This window comes from Pteronotus mesoamericanus, unplaced genomic scaffold (genome assembly GCF_021234165.1).
Source record: "Pteronotus mesoamericanus isolate MK-2021 breed Mesoamerican mustached bat unplaced genomic scaffold, CSHL_Meso_final contig_730, whole genome shotgun sequence".
Taxonomy (NCBI): domain Eukaryota; kingdom Metazoa; phylum Chordata; class Mammalia; order Chiroptera; family Mormoopidae; genus Pteronotus; species Pteronotus mesoamericanus.
Genome location: NW_026555246.1, coordinates 1,174,113 through 1,197,602, shown reverse-complemented (window position 1 = coordinate 1,197,602; position 23,490 = coordinate 1,174,113). Strand labels below are relative to the sequence as shown.

The 23,490-nt window shown below is 62.6% G+C and overlaps 1 protein-coding gene across 1 annotated transcript in view; it reads left to right on the top strand.

Moving 5' to 3' along the window:
* Window positions 1-810: 810 nt before the first annotated feature.
* ADAMTS2 (ADAM metallopeptidase with thrombospondin type 1 motif 2) overlaps window positions 811-23,490 on the top strand; it is a 236,124-nt gene continuing 213,444 nt past the window's right edge. The window contains exons 1-2 of the mRNA XM_054583352.1: window positions 811-964; window positions 2,912-3,303. Coding sequence (XP_054439327.1) covers window positions 811-964; window positions 2,912-3,303 — 546 coding nt within the window. The remainder of the gene's footprint in view (window positions 965-2,911; window positions 3,304-23,490) is intronic.

Below are 23,490 nucleotides of genomic sequence, written 5' to 3'. Positions count from 1 at the left end.
CTGGGCAGCCCGATTCCCTCAGCCTTCAGGATTCAACTCCTGACGCTTCTGACGGGAAGTCCTCCAGAATGGCTATCTGTGGAGTCATCTGTCTTCCCGTGCACTGCTCACCATCCACCTTTCTTGGAACCAGCTGTGATATCAGAGGTCACAGAAGTGGATGCCCCTTGGGGTGAGGGAAGGGGCCCTACAGTAAGCTGCAGGGCATGCGCCCCATTTAAGGGTTAATAGCAGAAATGGGGGTCAGTGTGGCCACGAATTTCTCAAGTCAGAAATCTAAAGTCTTACGTGAAATTCCACCATTGTTAACGAGCACAGCGAACGTCCCCCACGTCTGGGGACTAGGCCCTGCCTAGGCAGCCCCAGTGACAGGGAGGGAGGCGTGGAGAGGGCCAGCACGCTGCAGCGTCCTCAAGCCCAGGTCCTGAAAATGAGGGGACCCAGGAGACAAAGTCGCAGCTAGAGCGGGCTGTGGAAGTCACGTATTTCCCTGAAAGACCCGGTTCTCCTGACCGCCAAGGAGGGGCCTGAGTCACCTGGCTGTGCCGGACCAAAGCCAACCCCAGAGGCCTGGGCACCCAGGCAGGGGGCAGCGTGAATGAGAAGCTCCACAGGGAAGGTGTCCGCCCTCTGGGGAAGTGGGGCAGAAGCCTGGGATCACATGGCAGAGATGTTGCAACAGACACGTGCGTGGGAGGGGGTTTCAGGCAGGACCTGGGGAGAAGGGTCACTGTGTTGGGGACAGCAGGCCTGGTAGGACAGTGACTCCGGGCTTAAGACCTTGCAGAGGAAGAGGGGCTCCAGTTGGGGATGGGCTCTGACAGCAAACTTGCTCCAGGATGGAGAGCTCTGCCTGGGATTCTGAGTGGGAAGAGGGGGGTGGAGAGTAGAGAGGCTATTTCAGGCAGGGCCTGGGGAAGAGCCAAGTCCGGGAGGCCAGATGTCCACGTGGGACTGAGGACAGGTGAGGGCCGCAACCTGCCTGTGCTCTGGGAGGGAGGGCCAGTCTGGGCGCAGGGCGGGGGCGGGAGGGGGTGGCTGTGCTCCCCGGCTGCCACAGTGGGTGAGGGCGGAGGGGGGGGGTAGTCATGGAGGGGACAAGGACCTCAGGTGGCGAGAGGCTGGAGGCCGAGGGACAGTTGCAGTGAGTGCACCTCCTAGAAAAGCGTCTTCTGGCCTCCGGGGTCTCCATCCCAGGCCTCCGTTACCCCCACCCATCCCTGGGCCCTGTCCTGCCCCAGCGCGCAAAGACAGGGCCGGGAAGTCCCTGCGCCCCACGGCTAACCGGTGAGACCCAGGGTCCCGAAGAGGACTGTCAGGATGACCCAGCGGTCGGCTGCGCTCCTCCCAGGTTGTGTGCCACGAGGGCGCAGGGCAAGCCCAGAGCGGCCAGCGGCGGGACTCCCCAGGCACGGCTCGCGGCGCTCCTCAGCCGCCGCCTCGGGGTGTCTCTGCTTCGCAGCGAGCGAGGGGGGGCGGAGGGGGCGGCTAGAAGGTGAGCTGGGGGGATGGGGGGCGGCGGCGGCCGCCGCGCCAAGAAGCGCCGGGTCACCGCAGGCTGAGGCGCCCGCCGTCCCCGCCCTCCCCGCGCTCGCCTGCGCCCGCCCGCCCGCCTCCTCGCTCGCTCCTTCCCTCTCCCCGCCTCCCCTCCGCGCTCCCCGCCCTCCGCTCCGCGCCTCGCCTCCTCCGCCCCGCGCCCTGCGGTGCGGCAGCTGCAAGCGGCTCCAGCTGCCCCCAGATGTGGGCTGGGCGGCGCGCGGGGAAGTTTCGCGCCGGCTGCGAGTGCGGGGCCCGGGCTGCGGTCCGGCTGCCATGGATCCGCCGGCGGGCGCCGACCGCCGCCTGCTCTGCCTCGCGCTGCTGCCGCTGCTGCTGCCGCTGCTCCTGCTGCCGCCGCCCGCGGACGCCCGGCTCGCAGCCGCCGCCCCCCAAGGTAGGTGCGGCACGCCCCCACCCTCGCGACCCCCACGGGCGGGCCCCGCCCCGCGCGCCTCGCCGCCCCCTCCCCAGGCAGCTTCCAGCCGGACTTGGGCAAACTCCGAGCGCCCCGCCCCGGGCCAAGTTGGCCAACTTCGGGCCGGGTTGGTCGCGCGGGGGGCGCCCCCGCGGCGCCCCCGGGCGCCTCGGGCCATGGAGAGCTTCGCAGCCCTCGCGGCTCTCCGGGCGCCGAGCGTGGAGGTGCCGGGCCGGGAAAGCCCCGCGGCGAAGCTCGCAGAGCCAGCGCCAGCGGGTCCAGGGGAGCCAGGGCCAGGAGGCGCCTGGGTTGGCGTCCGGGGATGCTCGGGAGGAGCCGAGTGCCGAGCGCGCCGCCTGGGGCCCTGCGGATTGGTTTGGGCGTCCCAAAGGGGATCTCTGAAGATCCGAGGGACCCTGCTCCACCCCTCCGGGGACAGGGGACCAGCAGCGGGATCAGCGGGAGCTGGACGCGGAGGACAGGCCGCCTGTGTCCAGAAAAGCCGAGTCCTCCCCGCCCCAGCGGCCACTAGAAGGGTAGAGGCGCACGGGTTGGGTGTCAACCGGGCATGGCTTCGGAGTGGCCCCACGTCCTGCCAAGGACGGTAGGTTCCCGAGCCGGGGATGGGCGGGGGGGGGGGGGCGCGTTCAGATAAGACGTCCCCTGGGGAACTGTGAGGAGCCCGCGGAGCCTCAACCCAGAACGGGGCAAGGAGCAGAACTCTGGGTTTCCAGGGTCCCAGAGCGGGACCGCCTGGGGCGGCGGGGCTCCGGAGAGGTGCCTATGTTAACGCCCCTTCCCCGGTGGCGGAATGCCGAGGAGGTGCAGGCTAGTTTCTGGGAGTTGCCTGGAGGAATGCCCCTCCTTTCTCAGTGGGGGTGGGGCTGGGGTTGCGGGGCGCAGCGAGGGGCTGGGAGCTCCAGGTCTCAGCCGCTCTGATGCCCCTTTCCGTTGCAGGCGGGCCCCTGGGGCACGGAGCGGAGCGCATCCTGGCGGTGCCGGTGCGCACTGACGCCCAGGGCCGCTTGGTGTCTCACGTGGTGTCGGTGACGACTGCCCAGGCCGGGGTTCGGGCCCGCAGGGCTGCCCCCGTCCAGACCCCGGGCTTCCCTGGAAGCAGAGAGGACCCTGACAGCCGACTTTTCTACAATGTCACGGTCTTCGGCCGAGACCTGCACCTGCGGCTGCAGCCCAATGCCCGCCTCGTGGCACCCGGGGCCACGGTGGAGTGGCAGGGTGAGTCCGGCGCCACCCGCGTGGAGCCTCTGCTTGGGACCTGCCTCTACACTGGAGACGTGGCTGGTCTCACTGAAGCCTCCTCCGTGGCGCTCAGCAACTGCGACGGGCTGGTGAGTGGGAGCTTCTCCCTCTCTTTCTGTCCAAGGCCCTTGCCTGGGCTTTGGAAGCCTGTTACCTCGGTGTTCCCTGGGAGGGCAAAGGCCCCACTGAGGACCTTCTTGCTTAAGGATGCGGGGCACCAACGGAGGAGGGTGGCTGGACTGCAGGCACTGGCTGGACCGCAAGGCGTTCTGATTGGCAGGAGGGGGTGATTTAGGTGGGAGAGGCCCAGGGTCTCCCAAGAACTGATCAAGGGTCTCTGTTGGGCTTGCCGGGGCAGGTCCTGGCCTGGCATCCAGGCCTCAGGCGTGTGTGCACCTCTGTGAGTGTGTGTGCGGGTGTTTGGAATGTCGCTGTGTCCTGACTAATGTCTGAGTGCCCGTGCATCTGTGGAAATGCGGGGACGTGCCTTACATGTTTTGCGCACGTGTGTACCTGTAGGTTGCTGCTCACTCGTGTGCAGCCGAGTGTGTGGCCCTGTGTATCTTACTATGGGTGGGGTGTGCAGGGGGCACGTGTGCTGGCAGTCAGCCTCCTCGTTCCTGTGGGTGCCGGCCCCGGGGGGTGGGCCGTGGTGCTGAGGTGCCCAGTTATGCCGCTACCCCGGCTGACCGGGAGCTGCTGATTTTTATGCTGTGGTTTCCTGTTGAACTTCAGCTGGTTATTTGAAAAGTCGGTTTCCTCTCTCTATTTTGAGCCAATGGGAACATTTGAAAGTGCAGGCCCTGGGGCCTGTGGGCAGCCCCTGAAGGGCGGGAGAGAGGCTGGGGGGGAGGGGTGCGCTCCACAGACTGCCTGGCCCACCCAGTGTGACTGGAGCCCTGGGAAGTCCACCTACTCTGGGGGCCCCGAGGGACCCTTGTCACAAGGGCCTCGGAGGAAGCCGAGTCGATGCTCGGGGAGGCGGCTGACATTGGCGGTGCTCTGTCCGGCCGCCCGGGGCCTGGCACAGGGCAGGAGCCACTGCAGTGTTCTATTTTGGAGCTGGTGTGCGGTGGTCAGGCCGGCTGTGCTGGCCAGACGGGTCGGCCGCCCACCGAGGGTTCCGCTCCAGTTGCTGCCCGGAAGGCTCCTGTTCCCAGGGAGTGACTGGCGTTGCCGCCGCCGCCTCTGAGCCCCTGCCCTCAGGCTCGTCCTGCTGGCTGCAGGGCCAGCAATTACTCCAGAGGCCCGCAACCGCTGGCATTCTTTTTATGGAGACACAGGAAATGTCACTTGTTGCTTCGGAAAATCACTGCCTTTGGCTGGATGTGCTTAGGACCTGGGCGAATTGCAAACAGCTGTCAGTGCCCTTGGGGGCGTTGGGGTAGGGGCTGCAGCCCCCTGTGCCCGTTGCCCCTGAGGGTGTCCCAGGCCTCACAGGTGTGTCTCTTTACTCTGGAGGTGAATTACCTAAAGGAAAGGGGTGCTGAGGACTTTGGGGTGGGGTTGGGGGGGTGGGCTAGGAGGAGGGGACAGCATGCTGTCTGTTGGTGGGCCAGCTCCCGTGTGCTTGTTAATTCCCAATGGAGAGCATTTCAGGGAGACTTTGTCACCGTGCCATTCATTCAGCTCATTCCGTGACGCATTTGTCCAACCAGCCCCTCTCGTGCGTTTCGTCCACTGTGCTGCTCAGAGGCGGGGCTGGCCTGGCGCCGCCGCGGCGTGTCCGCTCAGGGCAGCTGGGAGCCACCTGCCGAGCGCCGTGCCAGCCAGCCGGCGGCCACGCAGGTTGGTGGTCCTAGCAGAGGGGAGCGGTGTCAGGTGTGCCTCGGCCGGTCAGCGAGGCGTGGAGAGCTGTCAGACGTGCTGGACACACACCAGCAGGGCTGGAAGGAAGGCCAGGGTTGGACGAGGGGCTGAGCCTCCCCGGACAGCCTTGCATGCGGTCAATGGGAGGTGGCCTAGGGACAGTGGGGTGGCATCAGGAATTCTCTTTATTTCTTCTTCTTGTCTGAATCTGCTCTGATTTTGTACCAATTAACTTCTTAACCCTTAAAGCCCCTCTGTGCATCAGCGCCCATGTGCTAAGGGCTCTGACCTTGCAGGGGAGGGGTCCTCATGTTTACAACTGGGCGGCTGAGGCCCAGCGCCTGTTGGCAGGAGCCTGGCCTGGTTCCCTCCCACCCCTTCTTCACGGCGCGCACAAATCTGGCGGGTGAAAGGCACCAAGACATGATCGCAGGAGCTGTACTTCCTGTGCGCGCCCCTCAGGAGGCCTCCCACGGCTAAGTGCGCAGCACCCTGCCAGCGGCCCAGCCCCCTGCACCAACACGCCACCCAGCCCCTTCCTGTGCAGCTCCTGCTCTTCCTTCACAGGTAGCGAAAGACGCCCAAGCAGGTGTGGTGCGGATCCCCAGGGGTCTTGTTAAAGTGTGGATTCTGACTCTGCACCTTGGCGCCCCCTGCCGCCGCCCACCACACCCCACCTGGGTTCTGAGCTTCTCAGGAGCCCCCACGCTATCGCGCCTGGCCTCAGACCGCGCTCTGAGAAGCAGGGTTCTGCGGCCCCATTTCTGCACGAGAGTCCTGGGGGCTTGCATGTCAAGTTGCTCTGAACACGTAGGGTTCAGTGGGCCACAGGTGTAGGAAATGCTGTGTCCTGTGTTTAGCCTGGGTGATTCAGGGAGTCTGTGGGCTCTCTTAGAGGTTCTGTAATAAAGGAACCTCTCGAACCCTGTGAATCCAGCGAACTAGCTTTCCTGGACGCCGTAGGGGGAGCCGTGGAGCAGGGCTCAGTTTGGCAGGCTGCTGTGGTCTGAGCTTAAGCTTAGGTACTTGGGTGAGACCAGCCTCTACCAAGAGCCACAGAACCTTCCAGGCCTGTTGTCCTGCCCTTGGATTGGGACATAGCTGTGTTCATCTATTTGCCTGGGCCCCTGAGTTTATTTCTCTTATTTAAAGGAAGGCAGTAGTAAGCAGCTTTGTTTACCACGACAGCAGTCTCCCACTGTGTGGTACAAAGGGATTCTTGTATCACTGTATTGGTCAGGATCCTCTCAGTTACAAGTGACAGGAAACTCCAGTAAAATTAGTTTAAACAGAAGTGGGAAGTTATCAGCTCACATAACAGTAAGTGTTCAGGCATGGCTGGATCCAGGCGCTCCTGCGGGTCATGAGGACGCTTGCTGTCTTGTGCGTCCGCCTTCCTGTGGGCTGGCTGGCTCTGTTGTCGGGCGGACTTGTTCTGTGGCGAGTCAAGGGTTCGCAGCAGTGCCAGGCTCAGACCTTTTCCTGACTATTCCAGCTGGGTCCTTATGTCACGCTAGCCAGGCTGGGGTCCTCTGCTCCTGTGAGCATCAGGACACAGGGTTTGCAGAACCCATTGGCAGAGCGTGTAAAGGATGCTGCCACCCCCGCAATGGTGTGAGGGCAGGACCCTGGGCCCGCCAATGTTCGAGTTCTGTTGGAATCGGGTAGGATGGAGACTCAAGAAATGCCAGGGGAAGGTGGCTTCCTGAGACTCCGTGCCGTTTTTTTCCCCAGAGACGCTGAGAAATGGAGACGCTGAGAAACGCCCAGGTGTTTCACAGCCACTTGACAGGTTTTTGTAATATTTACAGGGAGTGGTTAAAGCTTGCTGTTTCATGATGCACAAGGACGTACTGCTCAGCAAAGGGTTCTTGTACGTTGTGTTGCTGTGGAAGACTCTTCGATCCTTCTCGGGCCACAGGACAGGCGCGCTGCACTCACGCCATCCTTAGACTCCCAGGAAGGAGGCTGTTGGCATAAAAAGCAATAGCAGTGCCTGACAGGCCCCGGGCCCCCCCGCGCCATGCCCCCTCTGAGCACCTTGCGCCGCTTTGCCTTGTTCAGCCTTCACAGCAGCCTGTGGCTGAGCTCATCTTATCCCCATTTGACAGATAAATAAGCTGAGGCTGCAAAGCCAAGACAGCTTGCTTCAAGCTTCGCAGCCAGTATTTGAACACATGTCTGTCCAACTCCCAAGACTGTGCTCACTACATTTTATTGCCTCTTTTGCACGCCAATAAGAAGTATAAAAATGAAGAGACGCATTTATTTGAAACAGTTCTACCTTTCCTCTTTGACTCCCGGACGCCTTCTGAGTTACGGGTGTTGACCGTTGTCAGTGTGAGTGAGCGGGAGCTGGGACAGGCCTGGTGCCCAAGTGGCCTGTTGACAAGCCGCTGACCTGCTCGGGGCTCTTTGCAGGCAGCCTGAGCCCCCGTGGCTGGGCGATGGCAGTGGGGAGGGAAGCCCCCTGTCCCCGCTCTGTCCCACTCGGTACAGCTCCGGTGACCGTCCCAGCCTGGTGTCTCTGGCCGGGCAGGGCCTGTGGTTGGGCAGCGGGTGGGGTCAGCCTCGGCAGCCATTTCCCGTCCTGGAGCCTGAGGGGGTGCACACCCCGTGACTCCGTGATGGAGCCCCCCCATTGTGTGGCTGAGACCCAGAGAGGCTGCCGCCCTGTGGGCTGGGGCCCCCCTGCTGGGCTGCCAGCCTGGCCAGGCACTGGTCTGTTCAGCCTTGCTGGACAGTAAGAGTCACCCAAGGCTGCAGAGAGACGTCATTCACTGGCCTGAGGGAACCAGAGGAGTTTCATTTTCCCTAACAAGGCTGCTGCCTTCGAGGCACACAGCAGGCTCCAGCCGGCCCAGGTGCTGAGTGGGCCCAGGCAGGCTCCAGCTGTGGGGCGGGGGGTGCGGGCGCCTGGGACTTGCAGCTGCTCCTTGTGGGGTCTTCCCTCTCCTACTCTGCCTTAGCACTGTGTGGGGGCAGTGAGAGGGTCTCAGGGACACCAAAGAGGGGCTGTGGGTGTCAGGGCTCCTTAGGCCAGAGGAGCAGAAGCGCCTGCTTGGTCTCTGCGCTTGGCGACCTGCACAGCTGCCCAGGGTGGTTTCAGTCTCCTCTGCGGTGTCTTATGCTCCTTGTTTAAAACTCATTCTGTTTAAGTGACAGACAACCAGCTTGTAGTCGGTGAAGAAAGGGACGTTATGGCCCCAGTTATTCTTGGGGTCCTAAGGAGTGTCAGCTTCAGGCATGGCTGGATCCAGGGGCATGGGGATGTGTTCAGAACATGCTCTCTGTGCCATCCCCGAGAAACAGAGAGCTCTCCTTTCCGGACAGTTCCCGCTGGAGTCCAGAGGAGCCCCGCTGGGCTCCGCGTGGGGCACAGGCCCGCCTTTACACCGGTCACTGTGGCGTGGGCCCGGCCCGACCCTTGCCCACCTTTGGCGCTGAGAGTGAGGATCGGATCCCTGAACTCTGGAATCGATCGGGGTTTTATCATAAAAGCCAGAGGAAGGTCAGGTATGCCAGGCAGAATGGCTGCTGCCGCGCCCGCCCCGACTCCAGGCTGCCGCATCGGGCCCGGATCTCCTGGCCGGCCGCCCCGCTGCCTCCGGGCTTCCTCCCTGCCTGACCCCAGGCTTCGGAAATGGAACGCGGGTCTCTCCGCTCTCTCCAGACCGCGCCCTTTACTGCGGCCAGAGTCCCTGGACGTCCCTGGACTTCATCCTGGTCCCCGGCTCTCCACCGCGCCTGGCCCCGAGCCCTGTCTCTGGCTCCAGTCCTCCTCAGCCGCTCCTCGCTGGTCTCTCTCTGGCCACTCTGTTGCCACACAGCAGCCAGACTGATTTTTGTAAACCACCCATTAGATCACAACATGCCAATGCCTAAGACCTTTCCATGGTCCTTATTGCTCTTAAAAAATAAATTCAAACCTGTGCCCCCCCCCACCCCCCAAAAAATCCCAAACCACTGAGCAGGCATTCAGGGCCCCTCATGACCCGGCCCAGGAGTCTCCAGTCTCCTTTGTCACTGTGTCTTCCTCGTGCCTGCGCTTCGTCACACTGAGCTTTTTGTTCCCCCGGTGCTGGCTGGACAGTCCCAGCCCAGGGCCTGTGCGCAGGCTGCGGCCTCTCCCGGATCGCCCTCACCCCTCTCTCCACCCGGCTCACTCCGTAGGTTTCGGCTAAATGAAACTTCATCCAGGAGGCCGCGCCAGACGCTCACATCGATGCCGTACTCTTGTGCCGTGGGAGACTCGTACCTGGCGACGCCCACGGGACCCGGCCCCCCAGGCAGAGCTCAGCTGGGAGCCATGACATGCGAGTGCCTGGGAGCGGGGACCAGAAGCCAGTGCAGGGACCGGGGACAGAATCGCCACCGAGACTCGGTCCCCCCGTGCCCAGGGCTGGCCCGTCTCTCCCTGTCCGCTCTGCTGCCAGCCCAGCATGTCCACACCGGCGGGGCAGCCCCGCGCGGAGGACGGCTGCACGCTGCTCCGGGGTTGGTGCCCCAGCGGCCTGGCAGCCGCCTGTGCCTGTCCTGGCTCACAGCAGCCGCTCAGGCCGGCATTCGCGGTCTGAGACCCAGACTCATTTCTTCAACGAGCAAGGCGTGTGAAGGCACTTAGAGGAGTTGAAATCACAGACCCAGGCAGGGGAGTGGTGGGTGCAGGGGAGGGGCACGGGGAACTGGTGTTCACTGAGCAGAGTTTCCGTTTCCCGAGAAAAGAGCCCTGGACATGGATGGCGGAGATGGTCACACGGTCATGTGAAAATGGCAAAGACGGTACATTTTATATGTATTTTACCACAATACAAAAGGCACCTGAGGACTCCTGGGGTTGGGGGGCTAATTCAGAGATAGGGCGGTGCACCCCGAACCTCGCTGGCCCGCCCCTCCTCCCCTGAGGGACTGCTCCCTGGGGGTTGATGCCCGTGGCTGCCTCCACGGCACTCACGCCCCAGGGACAGCCCGGTGGCGACCGGCAGCAGTCTGTCTTTTGCCGGCCCTGGTCGCAGTCCTGAGCGTCACTCTGATTGGACAGGAGTCCGTCACAGAACCTTTCCATGGCCAGTCACTGTGGCCCAGGGATGCAATGTGCTGATTGGTTATGGCTTGAATCACGTGTCCAGCCCCATCCAGGAAGGAGAGGCGCCAGCTGCTCACCTCCAGGCTGCTCTGCCAAGTGAGGGCCCTGCCCAGAGGTGCCTGGGGACCCACAGAAGCCCTACTCTCCCCCAAAGGAGGCCATTAGGGGGCCACCGTGTGCACCGTCTACCTCAGCTCGCAACGTGTGCCCCATCTTACAGATGAGGAGACCCAGGCGCCCCCCGTTACTCAGATCTGTGGGGCTTTCACTGTGTGGGGTCGCCTTTCTCCTTGGAACCCTCCAGGGTGGAGCCCCTCAGGGAGGCCAGCATTGTTGGTCGCTGGTCTCTGAGCCCAGGCGCAGGGCAGCCAGCTCTTCCGGGGCCACCCCCGTCCCCTTGCTGCCCTCCGCCCTGGTGCCGCTGTGGGGCTCTGTGCCTACGGCACTGATCGCTGAGTGAACGATGCTGCTCGTTCAGATGTTGGCAGGTTCCAGAACCCCCCTGCCCCATGGCCAGCCTTGGCTGCCTGCACCCCAGCATCCCCAGCCCTTAGCAAGCAAAGACCTTTGCCCAGGCTTAGCGGAGCCACGGGGAAGGCCCAGGCACCCCCCGCCCCGGGCCCGCTGGGAGGGCCACGAGCACCACGGCCGTCGCGGGCGCTTGCCCTGAGTCTCTTGGACGCTCAGCGCCAAGGCTGCCTTGGGCACGTGACGGTGGCCTGAGCTGTGGCTGGGGCTCCTGCTCTGCTCTCTGAGGCCGACAGCAGCAGGTGTGCGTGTGTGAGGGGCTCTGCTGGGACCCCGGGTCTGCACGGTGGGCAGGCAGATGCCCTTCACTATCCCCACTCCCCACCCCCGGCTCAGGCAGCTGGGGCTGGGCGCTCTGTGCCGCTCCCCCCAGAGCCCCACAGGCTGCAGGCGTCTGAGTGTGTGTGCATGTTCGCACATCCACACAAGGGGAAGCGTATGTGTGTGTGAAAGTGTGTGCATGCAGGTGAATGTGTGCACCCAAGTGTGTGTGTGTGCGTGCATATCTGTATGAGGGACACGTGGCATGTGCATGCAAGGATACATTTGAACATGTGTGTGTGTGCATGTGTGTGGGTACACGTGTGACTTGTGTAGATGTGCATGTGTGCATTTGAGTGTGTATTCTTGTGTGTGTGCGCGCACACGTGTGTGTTCCTGGCAGGGGTTTCCTGTGGGGGAGGGGACTGAGGCGGAGGGGAGGTACTGATGGGAGGGGAAGGCCTCAGTCCTCTGAATCTTGGTACCGCCTCAGCCCGCCCACGGCAGGCGCTCTGGAAAGGGAGGGCCCAGGTACGAGCCTCTGGCTTTGCTGTGTAGGCTTCATATTAAATGTCAGCTGTCCACAGGGTCTGCGGTGCTGTCATTAATATGGAGAAGTTATTACTGAGCCTGGAGCCAGCTCCTTGGGCTCGTCCATGAATTTCAATTACACTGCACGTCTGCTCCCGGCCTGTGGAGTGGGGCACTTCCGCTCAGAGGCAGCGGAGACTGGCGTCCGGGACTCCAGGCCCAGGCCGTGCCCAGGGGCCAGGCAGGCTCAGCGCGGCCTGGCCCGGCCCCGCGCGGTTCCGAGCTCGGCCTGCAGCGCACTTAGTGTGGGCTGGAGGCTGGCGTGTCACGCTGTCAGCTCTGCCCTACGCAGCTGGGTGACCTGGACAAGGGCCTACTGAACTGACTGTGGAGGGGGCGTCCATCCACACCCACCCTGTGGATGCTGGAAGGGCGTGTGCACAACAAGCCCTTAGCCCCAGGCTGGGGTTTGGGAAATGGTGGCTGTTTCTGTATTTCTATGGATCTGAGGTGCCATCAAGGACAGGACACACCAAGAAGGAGGGGACACTCCCATTCGCCTGGTGCCTTAGCCGCGGTCCCACCAGCCGTCGGCGCCAGCCCCCTGCCCCGCTTGCTGGAGACAGTGGCCCGCTCCCCCGCCTCACTCGCTCACTTTGCCTACGCAGCGTGTGTGGCTGGCTCCACCTACTTTGGGGTGTCCTCCTGTCTTTGGTGAAGTGGGGAGTCACGGTCATTCCTGCAGGACAGTGCTCCCGATGACAGAGCCACACATGCCACTGTCCCCGTGCCTTCCTGTACATTCACCATCCACAGTGTGACTTCCCAGAGACATTTGAGTGGCAAGGGTCTTGACACAGGAAGTGCCGTGCCCACCACACGTGACTCGGGGGAGGACGGCGGCACGAGCCGCCGTGGCCAGGTCAGCGCATGCCAGGCAGCGTCGGCCGTGGCGATGGCTGCTGGCTGCCAGCGGAGGTGGGGCCTGCTGACTCCACCCCGAGTTCAGAGGTAAATGTGACACGCGTGCAACCTAGAGTTCTGGACATGCAGCATTGTCGTCGTCATTACCGTGATGCTACAGGTGGGTTTGGGGCTGTCAGAGGCTGGGGGCGGCAGGGACCGGCCGTGGGCACCGGAGGGACAGCCCTGGCCTCCTGCGGGAACCGCACACTCAGGGGCGTTTCTCCTTTGACAGCAGGACCAGGAGCACGAGGCAAACAAACTATGTTTTTGTTCCACGCGTGGGTGGCCTAAGGCTCAGTAGTGGCCAGTCTGGGCAGAGCTTCTGGAGGCGTGACCAAAAGTGGCTCAAGAGCTGTGAACGACTGGGACGTGAACAGTGCGGGGACTGGGGTGCCCGCCACTCAGGCAGTTGGGACCCCTTGGGTGACTTCCTGTGGCTCTCCACACATGCAGGTTCCCTACCGCCAGCTCTCGGGGCAGCAACGCCCGTTTGAGCTGTGCGGGTCCCCTGAACTGAGCAGGTCCACTGAACTGCAGGGGCCAATGGAAGAAAGTCCCGTGTCAGTGGACCCACACAGTTCAAATCCGTGTTCTTCAAGGGTCAGCTGTGTGTATAAAATGTATCAAGCCACATCTCATCTCCAGTCAGGTGCAAACAAAACCTCAAGTTAAGCGATGTCACACATAAATTTTATTTTTCTGTCTGTCCGTTCTTGCACCTGCACTGACGGGGTTTGTCATGAGAGCTGTAGAGCTGTGCCGGCTGAAGTATTAGCTGCGCGCACGGTGCCGTGCGCCGTGGTGGCAGCTGCGAGCCACGTGAGGCTGCCGCGTGCTGGGAGCGTGGCGGCCTGAGCCGAGAGGCGCTCCGAGCGGGAAACGCACGCCGGATTGCACACGGTTGCGATAGTACAAAAGAAGAATATTGTACTGATAATTTTAAAGTGTTGACTATAGGCTGAGATCATAGTTTTTGGATCTCTCGGGTTAAATAAGATGTACTGCTAAAATAATTTCACCTGCTTTTGTTGTTTTTGAACGTGGCAGCCCCGGAAGCCGCATTCCACTTCTGCGGGCAGAGCTGCCTTGAGACGTCTGGCTGAGCTCTGCCCCTTTGGCTGTTATTCTTTTGCAAAATTGTGTTGGTTAGTCACATCTGTTATTCTTTCAATTGAATTTTAGAACGGTTTGTTAAGTTAAAAAGATCCCTTGTGAATTTGACTGACTTTACATTAAACTTAGAAACCAATTAAAGCAGGGATCGACATAATTTACAGTATTGGCCAGGATCATGGTGTTTTTCAATAGATTTAATCCTGTTTTGTTGCTGCTTAGTGAAGTATTATACATTTTTTATACAGGTTACCCATTGTTTTTAATCAGGGTCATTTCAAGGATTTTTTTTTCTTTTTTCTTTTGCCGTTGTGAATTGAATCATTTCATCTATTGCTGCTGCACAGGAAGGCTATTGATTTTTATATAATTATCTTTTATCAAGCTGCTTGATTGAACTCATTAATTCCAATATGTCTTTGTGTGTCCCCTTGGGCTTTCTAGGCGTCCCCTTGGGCTGTCTGAGATGACGAGGGCTTTGGAGCTCCGTTTCCACTCTGCACTGTCTAGACCCCTCCGAGCAGCCGCGGAGCAGCAGCAGCGGCTCCGCACCTGCGCCTGCGCCCGGCTCTGGTGGGAACGCCCCGCGTTCCTCTGCTTCGTGAGGCCTGCTAGTGGACTGAGATGAATTTCGTGTGGAGGCAAGATCCTCTGAATTCCAGCTTTCTGAGACCGCGTTTTTTTTTATAAACAAAGGAAGTGAAATCTAGATAAAATGTGTCTAACAGTCCGCGCCACCCCGCTGCCCCCCAAAGCCAAAGGCCTCACACTTCCCAGGGGCCGACCTGGGCCTCAGAGCCTCTCGGTGCTGGCTTGTGGGCCCCAGAAGGCAAGCTGGTCTCCGCCACCCCCCAACTTTACAGCTGAGGGACCCCTCACAGGGAGCAGTGGGGGTGGGGAGCTGGGTGTGGTGAGCTCGGGGAGGCTGCCCTGGCAGCTCTGCAGTGGCTTTCACAGGACGGGCGCTGCCGTGGGAGGGAGCCGGCCATTGCTGGGAGGGAGCTCGGGGCACCAGGACCCTGTGAGTCTCTCCCAGGGGCAGACTTCCTGAGCCCCGTCCTGAGCCTTTCAGAGACAGGGCCCCCCGAGGCCTGGGCCTGCCCACACAGGCTGCCAGGTCTCACTGCTGCCTCACTTCCGCACGCTCCTGTAGCCCGTCCTGTGGCCAGTCTGGCGGGTCCGTCTGCCCGCAGATAGGGTGGGCTTGGGGCAGCTTCGAACGGTGCCCACCCTGGGAGAATTGGTTCCTCACACCTGGAGGGAACCAGAGGTCTGTGTTTTTCAAAAGCCGCATGGGAGAATCTTGCCTGCAGCAGGTGGGCAGTGGCCGACCTAGCGAAGGGTCATGAGGCGTGAGGCTGGACAGGGCGGGTTCGAGCCCGGCCCCCTCGGGCAGGCTCTGGCGCTCAAGTCCCCAGTTGCAGCATGTCCTGCCTCGAGGGCCTGTCCTTCAGGGAGTGGAGAAGAATACGGCTGCGTGGCCTCCGTCCAAAAGAATGTCGTGGAAGGATGAGGGTAGAGTAAGATGCTGGCCTGAGAGATGGCCAGGCCTCCGGGCAGCCTGGGACCAGGGGAGCTGCGCTGACCCTCTCTGTCCTCCGGTCCTGGAAATGCAGACCAGGCGGAGGGAGGGCAACCCCCTTGCACCTTGCATAGCGGTCCCTGGGGCTGGCTGCTCGCAAAGCTGGTGCCGGGAACTCAGTGGGCGCTGTGCCCTGACTCAGCAGGCCCTGCCTGGCGGGGTCGGGGCAGTGGCGGTGTCCTCCTAGGTGCTGCCCCCTCCAGACACCAGGCCTGTATGGCACACAGCCACTGTCCTGGGCTCGCCAGTCCCCAGCAGAGGCCCACGCTCCTGGGTGCATGGGTCTGAGACCTGCACACACAGCGCACGCAGAGCAGGGAGAGACCTCGGGCCCAGCTTGGCAGACGGGGGTGCCTGTGTTTCCTGAGCGGCCCCCAAACGCAGGTCCGGGGACACCTGTCCTAGGAAGGCGAGGAGGCTGCTGGGGCAGTGCCGGGTCCGGCTCAGCCCTCTCTTTCCTTTCCTCCCTCCCGTGGCCTTCTGCCTCCTTCTCTGCCTTCCCTTCTCCCCACCTCCCTGCCTCCCTCTCCTTTGACCTCTGCTTCCCTCCCTCCCTCCCTTCCCTTCCCTTCCCTTCCCTATCCCCCTGCCCTCCCCTTTGCCCTCCCTTCTTTCCCAATGTGAGGAGCCCCCTCTTTGTCAGCCCGGACTCTTCTGCGATCCTTCCTGGGGAGTGGACTCGTCACTGCTGGCCACACACTGCCCAGGCTGTGCCGGCGCGTCCCTTTTCACACAGCCGCTCCTGTGACAGGAGCCCCCACTGGGAACAAGTGGCATCACCCCACCGAATTGAGGGCAATCTGGGCCCAGAGAGGGGCCGTGACCTCCCTGAGGTCACACAGAGCCCGGGCCCCGGGCTCCCTCCACTGCAGCCGGAGCCCCCTCCCCCCGCCAAACCTCTCCCGTTTCAGGGTGCACACCACCCCCCGCCTCATGCCCACAGGGGTAATCGCTGCAGGGGGAGGGCAGTTTCTCCTCTCCTTGGCGGCTGAGTTCTTGGTGCACTTCCCAGTCAACAAGGTCAAGGCTCGCACCACTGCCCTGGCAGAGCAGCCCGCGCCTCAGGTAGGGCAGCCTGGCCTTCGGGTGCCTGTTTTGATGGTGGGGTGCCCCGGGCCTCGCGGGCGGTCCGTACTGGGAGGCCGGTTGGGCCAGTCTGTGCTGTGCCGTCCTGCACGAGGGCACGGGGCAGCGGTGAGTGAGGCCGCCTCCGCTCAGTGCCTGGGAGCAGACGGAGGGCAGGGCAGAGGGCTGCCCAAGCTGGGAGGAGAGTGCGGGGCACAGGAGGGCCGGCGGGAGTGCCCGGCTTCTCCCGCTGCCGAGGCCGCGTCGCTGCATTCAGCTCTCTGCGGACCTCCCGGGTCCTCGGGAGCAGCACAGAACGGCAGCTGGGGCAGGGGCAAGGAGGCCGCGGGCCGGAGGGCGTGGCTGCGGCTGCTGGGGACACCCTGGGCTGGGCAGACAGCAGTCAGGCTCTGTCCCGGGGGCGGCCCGCCCTGATTGGCCGCCGGGGCTCAGGGCCCTGCAGCCCTCCCCTAGGGGCCCGCGGGGGGCCCCCCGGGTCCTATGGGCCTGGCTCCCCCCATGGGAGCCACTGCAGCGGGCCTGGCCTGGAGCCCTCCGTCCTGGGCTTCGCTTTGGGCTAATGACCCAGGCAGGTGCCCTCTATTGCTGCTGAAACTCAGTCCGATCAGGTGTCTGTGGTGACTGGCTGTTGCTGCCCCCTCACCCCCACCCCAGACTCTGTGGGCCTCCACGTTGAGCCTCTGTCAGCTCAGGGGGTTCTCCCCTGCCTCCCCTTTGCGTTCACCTTGTTGCCAGGCCTCCCCGCTTGGCCTCTTCTGTTTCCTTAGGTTTCTTCAAGGAAGTGCTCCATTCCATGTTTTGATTTTTTTTGGATTTGATTTTTTAATATGTAACTCCTTTAATCCAAGTGAAGTGTGTTTCCTGTGCTGCGTAAGGTGTTGGTTTTAAGTTTTTCATTTTCCTGAGTTGCCCCCTGCCGTGTCAGCACCGTTGGTTTTCAGATTCCCCGTCTCCTGGTGACTTGGGGATGTGTATTCCCTCATCTGTGAAGTTCATGGAGCGCGTCTCGTTTCTTTCTGCCCTCTGTGTGTGCGCCTTTTTTTTAAACCAACCGTAGCTTTTCTAATTTTTGTTGCTTAACGATATATTCTTATGCCTGATAGGGCAAGTATCACATTGGGACGTAACAAAAAATGTTTTGGCTATTTTTGTTCATTTCCCAAGTGGGTTTGGGTTGATTTTCTTGTGATCTTACACCAGCCCGTAAGAGGCCCTCTCTCCCGGCTGCGCCGCCAGCCCAGTGGCGTCCTGGGTGTGCGGGCTGCCGCCTCGGCCACCACCGCCAGGGGAACAGCCGCTTCCTGACGGCGGTTTTCTCGGAGGAGGAAGAACAGTAGTTTTCATCTTGTAAAACATATCCCAATAGGTTTGCTTCTCACTGTTTTCGATTTTATTGCCATTGTGACGAGGACCTTTCCGTTATATTTTATGGTAGGTTATTCAAGAATCTAGGAACGCTTCTCCTAGATACAGCAGGCGGCCATGTGCTCGGACCGCTGGCGGCCCGCCCGTCCCAGGTAAACGGTCTTCCCAGAGTTTACGCTCTTTCGTTCCCAAAGAGCGAACAGGCCACAGCACAGCCTGTTGGCGCCAATCCCTCGTGCGTGTGCATGGGGGCAGCCGAACACGGACAGCCCTGTGGGCCGGCCTGCCCAGGCCCCTGCGCCCCCCTTTGCTCCAGCAGACCCGCCTCTCGTTCCCATGTGGCTCGGGTGCAGACGGCGGACGGCCACAGGACACCCTTGCTCGACGCTGCCCACATTTGCAGTCCCAGGCGTGCCGGTTTCTATTATTTATTTTGCATCTAGGCATTTCATGAACTTATTATTTTTTCCCTTTATTGGGGATTTTTGGGGGGTATTATTGGAGTATACAACTGTCTTCTGCAATTCCTAATGCTTGTGTATTTTCCTTGCCAGTGTTTATTGACTTTGCGTCCTGCTGCAGCAGAGGGAGTGTAAGGTCGAACTTGGTGAGGTGTGGGGCCGCGCCTGGCCGTCTGAGCCGCCTGCCCGAGGGGAACGGGGAAGGGCCGCCTGCCGGGGCCCTGCTTCTCCTTCTGTGAGAGCTGCCGGGGGGAGGCCCGAGGCCGTCACGCGCCCCCCGCGAGCGCCTGAGGTCGTCGCTGGCGCAGCCTCTCTCCCGGCTCTGCCGCGGCAGCCCGAGCTGGCCCAGGGCAGGCACATGTGGTGTTTCGTGGGGGGTGACAGCAGTGATGGGCAGGCCCCCGCTGAGCCGACGAGCCTCACGCAGCCCTGCGGCCCTCCAGGCGCCCTCCCTCCCCGGGGAGCGGTGTCCCTGGGCGCGTGCGGAGCTGGTGGCAGGGCGCGCGGACAGCGGCCGTCTTGCAAAGACTGTCCTGAGTCTCGCAGGGATGTGGTCCGGTGCGACCCTTTCAGGAGAAGGCAGGCAGGCAGGCAGGTGCATTGGTATCACCTGAAGCTCTGAGTGAACTTGGACTTCAGAGCCCCGTGCAAGTCCCTGCCTTGCCCCTTACCAAGGAAGTCCTTTGTGGACTTGTGTGCTCCTTGTGCAGGGTGGAGTCTGTAAACTGGTGGGCTGGGTGCCACGTCCACCCACACAGGAATTTCGCTTGGCCCTTCCAGGGTTTGACCAATGTCTCACAAAAGTCCAGATGCTCGACTTCCCTTGAGGACCCAGGAGAGCTCTGAGGCCGGTCCCTGAGCAGGGGCAGGACACCCCAGAGGCCCCTACAGCTCCCTGCGACCGCCCCGGCTCACCGCCCAACCTTTCATTTCCTGAGTGGTCCCTGTTCCCCTACCTGAGAGTTTCTCTTCTGTTGAGGCGAGTGCCTCCCGCCTCTCACCTGTGAAAGGTGGTTGTGATGAGGATGATGTGAAGGCTTGTGGCCAGCACTAAGGAGCGAACAGCCCTGCTTATTACGAGGGGATGTTCCCCTCTGGCCCTGCTCGGGGGAGGTGGACGAAGTGCCGTGCAGCTGAGTCACCGCTGGTCGCTCCACACCGGGCCGGCAGGGGCTGGGCAAGGGTGTGGGCCGGGGACGGGGCGGGCAGGCCCCGGGCAGCCTGTCACTGGCCTGGGACGTGCTGCCGGAGGAAGCTGTGGCTGTTCTGAATTCTTGGAATTCAGAGGACGGAGAACAGATGTTGGCTGGACAAAGCCAAGGGCTGCCGACGTCATGGAGATCCTGTCAGGACACGGGGCAGTGGCTGAGGGTCCTGCGTGCTTTCCTGCCAAGGTGCACTCTTGGGTCCTGCCTACTTGCAGGGCTGGGGGTGGATGCACACATGCACACAAGGTGTGCATGCGCGCGCACATGCTCGCACACCCGTGCATGTGCTGTTCCATACCTGCACACAGTTAGCCAGCATGTGGAAAAGGTTGCAGCCTGGAAGGGCAGGAGTGAGCCTTGCCGGCAGGCCAGCCAGGGAGGGGCGAGCAGGCCCACGTGGCGAATGGACTCTGCAGGACAGCAGCAGCCTTCGGGGTGGAGAGCTGTCCGGAGCGGCTGACCAGGGACAGGGAAATACCATCGACCCTGGAGGGGGAGCCTGTCCGCTAACTTCTCCCGTGACTGTGAACCTGGAGGGTGCGACCCAGAGGCCGTGGGGGACTTGCTCCTGTCCTTTCACCATCACCTGTGCAGCTGGAGCCTGCCACCCTGTCCCTCCCGACTTCTGTCCCCATGTCCAGACACCTGCCACTGCAGGGGACAGGAAGCCCAGTGCAAACTGGCTTGGGCCAAACGGGGGTGCTCGGGCCTCCTGCCCTGCGCCACTTGCACCCCCCGCCCGCCGGCCCAGCCTTGGCAGCCCCTCCCTGTGAGAGGCCACAGGCCCACCTGCCAGCCAAGCAGAAGGACCTCCCTGTTGCCTCAGGTTTCAGCAGGAGGCCCAGGCTGGTTCTCACAGGCTCAGGCCGGTCACGAATCAGTCTTGGAGCAAACCACTGCGGCTGGGGCAGCGAGCAGGGCTTCTATGGGCCAGGCCAGGCCGCGTGACCACTGGCTCCAGGGGTGAAGTCCATGGTGTGAAGTGCAGGGAGCCTGAGGGCGATGTCTGGGGGCCCAGGGCAAAGCCAGGCTGCTGTCGTCGGGAGAGCGGTGGGCGCCCTGCCTTCGCCGCCGCCTCGCCCTCTGCTGCTGGCCTTGCTCTGGCTCTGGCTGCCCTGCCCTGCCCTCTAGCCACTGCCGGGGCTCTCCTCCACCCTCCGGGCAAAGCTCAGACCCCGAGACCAGCCTTCAGGGCCCCTCCTGACCAGTCAGCATTTTCTGCTGCTTCTCACCCCTTATTCTCCCTGCCCCTCCGTCCTGCGGGCCTGGGCAGGAGCCCTTGGAGACCATCTGTTCCCGCCCAGGCCCAGCGCCGCCTGTGCTGAGAACGGTCCTGACGCAGGACAAGGAGGGACCGGCTGTCTTGACTGCACTTGAACCTCAAAGCCTCTGCGGCGTGAGTGCCCCAGGGCCCAAGACAGTCGGGCGTGTGATGTGCTGAGGGAGCGTCCACAGGCACCGCAGTGCACACAGAGTGGGGCCCCGGTCCGAAGTGCCGGGAGCCCTCCTGGCCCCCGTCAAGGCCTCACCACGTCCAGTTGCTGGCCCGCCGCCTCCTCCCTCCTCTGTGGTCGTCTGGTGAGGCTCATGGACCCCTTGTCAGACTGGTGTTTTTAATATGTCATATGAAATATGAAGGACACACGTTCTAAGTGAAGCTGTCAATACTGGAAAAATTTAGAATACAGCAGTACCCGTGGTTTTTAATTTTTTATCACCATCGTGCCTTTTTTTCGGTAACAGCTTTATGGAGATGTAGTTGACATACCATATATTTCAGCATTTGAAGTGTAAAATTCAGTGGCTTTGGAATGTGTACAGAGCTGCGCCGCTGTCACCTGGCAGCCCGTGAATGCGTTCACCACCCGGAAGGACGTCCCACACTCGACAGCTGCCCCCGTTGCCCAGCCCCTGTCTCTGCCGATTGGCCTGTTCCGGACATTCTTTATAAATCGAATCGCCCAATACTCGCCCTTTGCACCTGGCTTCTCTCAGTTAACGCGGTGTCATTGAGGTTCCTCTGCGATGCAGCGCCTTGCATTTCATGGACAAATAACACTCCCTTGTACGATGCACCGCAATTGTTAAAATCCACTCACCGGCCGATGGATGGTTGGGTTGTTTCCACCCCTTGGCTCTTACAGACAAGCCAGTGGGAACACTGTGCAGCCGTTCTCCACGGGCTTTTCGATCGTCACGTGCAGCAGCGCGGCCTCGCGGCCTGTGCCACAGCCTCCGTCACAGCGGCGCGCTGCGTCCCTGCCACGGGGTCTCGCCCGCGCCGGCGGCAGTGAGAGTCGCAAATCCCCGTCATGCCTGTCAGTCCTTGTGGGCACAGGTGCTGCTCGTCAGCTGGGCCGGTGCCTCCCGTCTGGCTCAGCAGGAAATGCCGGCTCTCCGCGGTTAAGGAGGCGACGGGACTCTCCCCCGGGAGGGAACACCCGAGGGCAGTGGCCAGACCGCGCCCTGGGCGCCCCAGGAGGCCCCGCCCGAGGGCTGCAGCCGCGCTGCCCGGCATGAGGGGCGGCGCCCTCCCCCTCTTCCTCTCCCAGCCATCTCCGAGCCCGAGCTTGGGAGGCCTGCAGCCAGCGGGCGGTGGGTCCCATGCCCTCCAGGGCTGCCGGGGGCCCTCCCCACGCTGTCCTCCCTCCTTCCAGGCCGTTTCCCTGCACACCTACTTGGGCTGGATGCAGCCAAAGGCCTGTCAGCGGGGCCACCGTGGATGTTACCTCAGACACAGAGCAGCTCCCTGCCACCCGCCGGGCCGGCGCTCGCCTGCGGCCCCTGCCAGCTGCGGGGCGGGGAGAGCTCCTGGCTGCATGGAGGCTGGCGCCCTGGCTCTAGGGTGGCCTTGGTCAAGGGGGCTTGGGTCCTGCCTGCTTCCCACCTCTGTCCAGGGGCAGCATCCAGCCCTCTTGGCCCCTGTGGGCAGGCGGGAGGGGGAGTACCCATCCTGGGTGGACTCCTTGCCAGCTGCCCTTCCTTGGGGCCACCTGCCGTCGAGGGCTGGGCTCCATCCTGTGTGGGGGTGGCCGAGTCTTGCCTGGCGCCCCCTCCTAGGCCCCCACGGGTAGCAACGGCAGAGTCTGCAGCTCTCCCGTCCGCTGCCCTTGGGTTACTGTGTCTGGCGGGGGCCTGGCTGCCCGCGTTGCTGCCGAGGCCCTTGTCTGGCGCCCCCCCTAAGAGGGGCTCCTGTCCTGCTTCTTGGGTTTCAGGGGCGGCTGGAGGCTGTCCTGACCTCATGGCTGCCAGTGCTTTGCCGAGGCCTCTGGAGCTGGCTCTGGCCTCCTCACGTCCCTGGGGAGTCTTAGATGACACTGCAGCGCTTCGGGGCCTGCAGAGCCGGTCGCTCCAGGGCTGCCCTGCTCGGAGGGGGCGGGGCCTGGGTGGTCGAGTGAGATCTGGACTTTGTGCACCTGCTCTGTGACCTTGGGCAGGCTACTTCCCCTCTGGGAGCCCCTGGGGTCTCAGCCGGGAGGTCTCCAGTGCAGACTAACCCAAGGAAGGGATGGGTGGGGGCGCTGCACCAGGTCCTCTCCCCCGCCTGCCGGTCCTGTTGGGTCCTGGGGTGCCCGGCACGCGCAGCCCTGGGACAGTGTACAGCACTTCGCAGCGTTTGGCTGTGGCTTTCTCGATCCCAGATGCCCGTGCGCCCAGGGCGGCGGACACAGATGCAGCCGAGGGAAGGAGACGCCCCCCCACTCCCCCGCCCTGGTCCTGCCAGTGTTCCAGTGCGTGTCTTCCACACACGCGCATGTGTGCACACCCAGACTCATGGAGACGGGCCCTGCCGGACTTTCTCTCGGGTCTGCCCCTGCTCGCTGTGTCTGCAGCTGACCTGTCTGTGTGTCATGTAATGCTCCCCCGTGACCAGAGGCAGCAGAGTCTCCTCAGGACCCCTGGGTGCCCGGTGTTCATGGGCACAGGATCAGGGGCCAGACCGAGGAGGGCCACCCGGGCATCTGACCTGGGTGGGGCTGGCCAGGAGGGAGGAGCAGCGGAGAGGCAGGTGTGCCACTGGGCAGTCCGTGGGAGAGGTCCCCAGGCGGGTCCTGTGTGCAGGCGCAGGCTCTGGGCGGAGCTCAGTGGGCAGCAGTGCACCAGGGATGTGGGTGCCGTCGCCCGGAGAGGGAGGCAGGGAGGCACCGAAGGGAGAGGGAGGCAGAGGAAGGGGACAGCGCTCCTGGGTCCCCACCCCAGGGGGACAAGCGGAGAAGCTGGCGGGGGCCTGACGGGGCTGCGCCTGTGCTGACGGACGAGAGACTCGGGTGACCGCATGT